Source organism: Gavialis gangeticus, unplaced genomic scaffold, assembly GCF_001723915.1.
Source record: "Gavialis gangeticus isolate Ggan-Ray unplaced genomic scaffold, GavGan_comp1, whole genome shotgun sequence".
Lineage (NCBI taxonomy): Eukaryota > Metazoa > Chordata > Crocodylia > Gavialidae > Gavialis > Gavialis gangeticus.
In genome coordinates, this window is record NW_017728998.1 from 10,362,956 (window position 1) to 10,368,513 (window position 5,558).

General features: G+C 40.2%; 1 protein-coding gene across 1 annotated transcript in view; it reads right to left on the minus strand.

Moving 5' to 3' along the window:
- Positions 1–1,565: 1,565 nt before the first annotated feature.
- DYNLRB2 (dynein light chain roadblock-type 2) overlaps positions 1,566–5,558 on the minus strand; it is a 4,637-nt gene continuing 644 nt past the window's right edge. The window contains exons 2-4 of the mRNA XM_019505268.1: positions 5,514–5,556; positions 2,464–2,631; positions 1,566–1,857 (exon numbers count right to left, since the gene is read on the minus strand). Of these exons, the coding sequence (XP_019360813.1) occupies positions 1,814–1,857; positions 2,464–2,631; positions 5,514–5,556 (255 nt within the window). The 3' untranslated portion in view covers positions 1,566–1,813. The remainder of the gene's footprint in view (positions 1,858–2,463; positions 2,632–5,513; positions 5,557–5,558) is intronic.

The window sequence follows — 5,558 nt, forward strand, 5'->3', positions numbered from 1 at the left end:
TTCAGTCCTCCCACATGAGGCCCATATACTCAGCAGCTTTTCCTCAATCTGAATATGGTGTAGTACTGGCTCTGTCCATTATTCCATCACAGAAATGTGATCATCACTCCAACGCTACCATATTTTTAAAATGTTTATAACCGATTGGTAGCTATCAAGGTTATAATAACCCTCCATTGTTTCTAGTTTGGGAAATGCATGGCACCATATGGCCAGCTTCATAGCTATGGAGGCATTTGATGATATAAACTGTGGTTGAGGTTATGAAATTGCTATAAGTTATACTGCAGATCCCCAGGGAATGGCCAACTGCCTTTTTGTTTACCTTTGATATTTTGAGTCAAATTGACTTCTACTCTACTCACTTTTTTCCAGTCATCCCTGGTCCCTAAAATGTGTTGAAACTTTAAGATAAAATTTTAGAATAACTTGTAAAGTGATATCGTACATAAACCTTAAACGCTTGATTTTAAACAAATGCTTTCACTTGCTTGGAGTTTTGGAGATAACTGCAAGATTACTGGTTGTGTGGTTTCATAGTGTGTTGGAATAAAGTGTTCACTGTGTGTTATATCTAAAGGTGACTAATCAGGGATCCTGGTTCTCTGATTAAAAAAAAAATCCCCAATTTTCGGTTAAAAAAGTAACCCCAAATCCACATTTTTCTGTGATTTTTAAATGAAACACCCCAATATATATATCTACGTATTTGATTCTTTAATATTTGAAAGACCATTCTAAGTGAAGTGGCAACTGAGCTGTTAAGGAGAAACTTAGGAGCTGTCAATTAGATTGTTTTACTTCAGCCTTAAGTTATTTCCTTAGAATAATCAACAGCAGAAGGTAGAGACGGAAAACGACCCACTTTACCATAATGACAGTGACATGAGTAACACTGTTTAATTCTATACTCTTTAGTTTCTGAATACAATTACATGTACACAAACTACTAGTTTCCATGATTCCCAACATCTGCTCAAATATACATCACAAGTTAGATCAGGGGTGGGCAAAATCTGGCCCATGGCTGACTCCATTTCCCAGCAGCCCCTGCCCACAGCACTGGCTAGTTTTGATGGAGACCCCTGTAGGGTGGTGCCATGACAATGTGGTCCCAGCAACACTGGCAGGGCACGCGATAGGGTGGGGAGTTGCTCCGGGGCTGGGATTTTGTGGTGGTGACCATGTGGTCCAGAGCTGGAGCAGAGTTGTGATTCACTGCCCACATGCCCCAGGCAGAGAGTGCAGGCAGCAGATCGTGGCCCTGCCCCAGCTCTGGACCACACTGTCACCACTGTGAGATCCCTGCCCTGCTGCAGAGCAGCTCTCTGTTGTGCTGTGCACCCTGCCATGCTGCTGGGGCTGCTCTCCATGAAAACCCTGGCCCCACACTGTCACAACACCGCTGCTGGTGGGGTCTCCATGGAAACTGGCTGCAGTGACACAGGCAGGGGTTGCTGGGAAATGAAGTCTTGCTGCTGGCTGGACCTGCCATTTTGCCCACCCCTGAGTTGGATGCTTTAAGAGAACTGCAAGAGTCATAAAAAAATTAGCCAGAAAATCCATTAGCACGTGTTATGCATTTTGTTTTATTGTTCCGCATACTGAGATATACATAGTGTTTTCTTGCTCGAGCACAAGTTAATATACAGCTACCAGCTGGAAATTTTAACTTGGCAAAGTATTAGTTATGAGAGGTTATGTATATTACGTAAAGTAACCCATTAGTATGTTGAACATTAAATATCAGAGAATTAATCTTAGTTTAGAAAGTACAGCTACTTTAGTCTCTCAAAATCTTCTTGTGGTGTGTCTACTCGCATGGGTTCTGAATAACGATCAGAAGATATTCCTTATCTGTGGGAAAAATATAAAAACATTAATTGAAATTACCACATATGTTAGCAACTCATATATTTACTAGCAGCTTTATTTATTGCCATCTGATCATACAATTTCCTGTACTGATACCAGCGTGAATAAAAAGCAGTGATTTTCTTAAATTAAGCTAACTAAATAAATTGTAAAACGAAACACATTTCTTTTAAAATTAAATGTCAAACTGCCAACATAGACTAAGGTTTCAACTCACTTTGGCCTAATGAACCATTTTAATTGAAAATATTTGAGTAGTACATTTGCTGTCAGTTTAAGAAAATCAAACCAACGAAGGGGAATGGGGGAAAGTTACTGCCCAAGCACCTGGAAACTTCTGTTGCAACAATAAGCCAACTAATTGCTAAACATCAAGATGCTAATGCACTGTCTGCACAGGTCAACATAGTGAACAACACGTCTTGCACGTCATTTGTGTGTAAAGGAGCTGCAGTTCTCTTTATATGGTCTTGTTTTCATCTATTCAATATATGTTATATAGCATCTCTATTCCTGAAGGCATGAAAAGAAACCTACCGGACGCACAAAATACCAGCAATAATTTTTTCAAAAGAATTGTTATGTTACCTGGGGCTACCATGATTTCATGTTTCTTTGATCTTATCCTAAGAAAGGTTAGATCATTCTGAGGATCAATATCTCTTACTGTGCTTCTAGCTTTCATTGTGAGTTGATGAAGCAGGCCTGCATATTGGACTGTTGTAGAGTTATCTAGAGTTGTCCTGATGGGAATTCCTGCAAACAAACAATTTTACCAATTCATACTTCAGTTTATTAATTCTTAATACAAGAGCCACAATAAAACAGCAAAGAAAAAAAAGAGAACAAGATATTACCACTATAATTATGATTGTTGTTTTATAGCAAACAGAAACACAAAGTTATGCCATGACAGTAATATACATAAGGACAGATTTTAAAAGGAATTACTTCCCTGAAATCCATAAGAATTAAGGATTTTGGAAAAGCTTCCTAGTTGACCAGGCACATCTATCTGTAGCTTTATGTATCTAATCCTTAAAAGATCCTTGTCTTATATTACTTAGCATTTCTAATAGTTCATCTGTTTCAAGTTAAAATAACTGTTACTCTCAATTTTTTTCTCATCATGCATATTTTAAACACTGTCATCTAACAGCAGCATTTGGGTTGACTATATTAAACATCTGGAACATGCAATGATGGAATTGCAGATTTATAAACTATCCAGTAACAAAAACAGCACAAGCACCCCTCCCCCAACCACCCAGAAGGTATACTTTTTTTTGTAAAATGATGCATTTGGTGAGTAAAATTTTTAAAAACTCCCCCAAAAGCTCTCTTAAAGGTCCAGTTCAAGATGCTGATAATGAACATCTATCATCTGTGGCCACAAGGTATTACAAAATTTTGACAACATAACGTTTACATTATTTTTGTTGAATTAATTCATTAACCATCGTCTTCTGTCAAATCCATTCCCATATTAATAGATTATGAAGTTAGAATAATAAGTGCTATCACAGTTATAGTGCAACTGCAAAACTTACTGTCCTTCATAAACTTGTTTAAGTTAGAGAGAATTTTTACAATCCTTCTGATTTTAGAAAGACAATGTTACAAAACAGCAAGGCTATTTTTCCTTTATACAGAGTGATGGTAGAGAGCCTAACTCACGGATAGACTTTATAATACGGTATAACCTCATAAATCTGGCATGCTCGGGACCGAGCACCTTCTGAAAATCTGAAAATTCCAGATCTTTGAAGCGGTGGCCAGTCACCGAGCAGGGAAGGTGGGTAGCAGCAGTTGGTCCTAAAGCAGCAGCCACACGTAGAGTGGCAGTGTGGGGTGGTGGATGGCGGCAGTAGCCGCCGCGTGCAAGCTTCCCCTTCGCTGCTCCAGGACTGGCCACCGCTATTCCCCGATGAAGTGTATTTTTAAAAAGTGCTAAATTTTTGAGAATTCTGGATTTTCGATATCCAGACTTATGAAGTTATACTGTATTCCAATACCAGTTAAATTAGCATTTAGGAAAGATTCTAGAAATGGAGAACCTGATTTGAGATGGAAGGGACTGACGGGTTAAGGAAAGATTAAAAATAATAACGCATGTCTTTTCTTTACAATTCTTGAAGCAAAAGAATAGAACAACCTGCAAATACCTTTGAAGGGCAACACAGTTGGAGGGGGGGGGAAGAGAACCTGAAGAGTTCACCTGAAGGTGACTACAAGCAACACTGGGGACAGAGAAAGTTTCCTAATTCAGCTTATTAGATTGTTAAGCTCTGTTGCCTGTTTATGGTCTCCCTTGACAGACAATACTTGCATAATCATAATCTAAAAGCAAAATGGTGTCAACACTTGACTGTCTTACAAAGACTGTAACTCTACAGTGGGCAGGGCATGCAACACTTCTAACATATTTGAACAGTCTGTAATGTCTGTGTCTCCATAGGAAATGTTAGGGTGTCAAAATTGAGCAAATGTGGACATTGGGTTTAATGGTGACAATGGCAGGGGCTGCATGGGGGTCAGCCCTACTGAGAACATCTGGGTAATCATCACTTAGTGTTAAAATGGCAACCACAGTTTAAAAGGAAATGGGGGGGGTAGAGTGTCTGTGTGTAAGTAACATTTATTCACCAGTTGTTCTTTATCTAATAGTTATTTACAATACAGTTGTGATTAAGATAAAAATTCATTTATTTTACTGAAAACTAGAGGATCTAGTTCACTTAGAGAAATCTGGATAGTTTTGACACTGAGGGGGGGGAGGGAAACAGGCTTGGACAAAATACAGTTGGATTTTTAATACCAAAAACCAAAAATTAAAAGAAATATATATTTGTCTTCCATGTTCCTGGATAGCTTTTCAAACAAGTTTGTCACAAACAGACATTTTTAATTTGCATTACTATGATTTCAAGTCACTGTCTATGCCGAGAGTAATTCTGGACATCTTGGGATTCACTGAAACCGATCGAGCCCATGACCGTACGTGATCTAATTGTCTGAAGAAGCAGCTTGCAAACTCCAGCCGTCTAGCACGGCTCCCTGGGGTGAGAGAGAAGTTGTCAGAGACACTGATGCTAGAGCCGAACCTAACGTCTCTATAGGAAGGGCGAAGCCTAATGAACGACGGTCCTCGATTGACATTTCAGATGCTTTGTTTCCAGCTGGAGGCTGAGGAGGTGGCTGCTGGGACAGGAAAAGGGGGAAGGTCTTGGGCCCATTAAAAATTAGAGATGGGTCATTTATATTTGTATTCAGCAAGAGTGGAAAGCCAGTGGGGCTGGGGTTGATCAGAAGCTGTTATACCCACCAACTGCAGGAGCCTTTTTTTGTCACTAGATTAGGAAGGGATTGGGGCAGAGGCAGTGGGGTGGCGGTGCTCAAGCGATGGCAGGTCACACATCAGACTGTACGTGTACACATGCATTTTCTAGAGTGTGTGTGTGTGTGTGCATGTATGTGTGTGTATACATACACACACTTTCTTGGGGGGGGTGTATGTATATATATCCGTATTTAATTGCACTCGCACCCACCTGTAGAACTTTTGCTTCTGCGTGCTCCCTCCCTGCCCTCTCCCCTGGGGGCTCGGTGTCAGGGGTTGTGCCCCTCCCCCCGTTTACCTTCCGCATTGACCACGATGGTGCCGATGACCCCCTTGTGCGCCT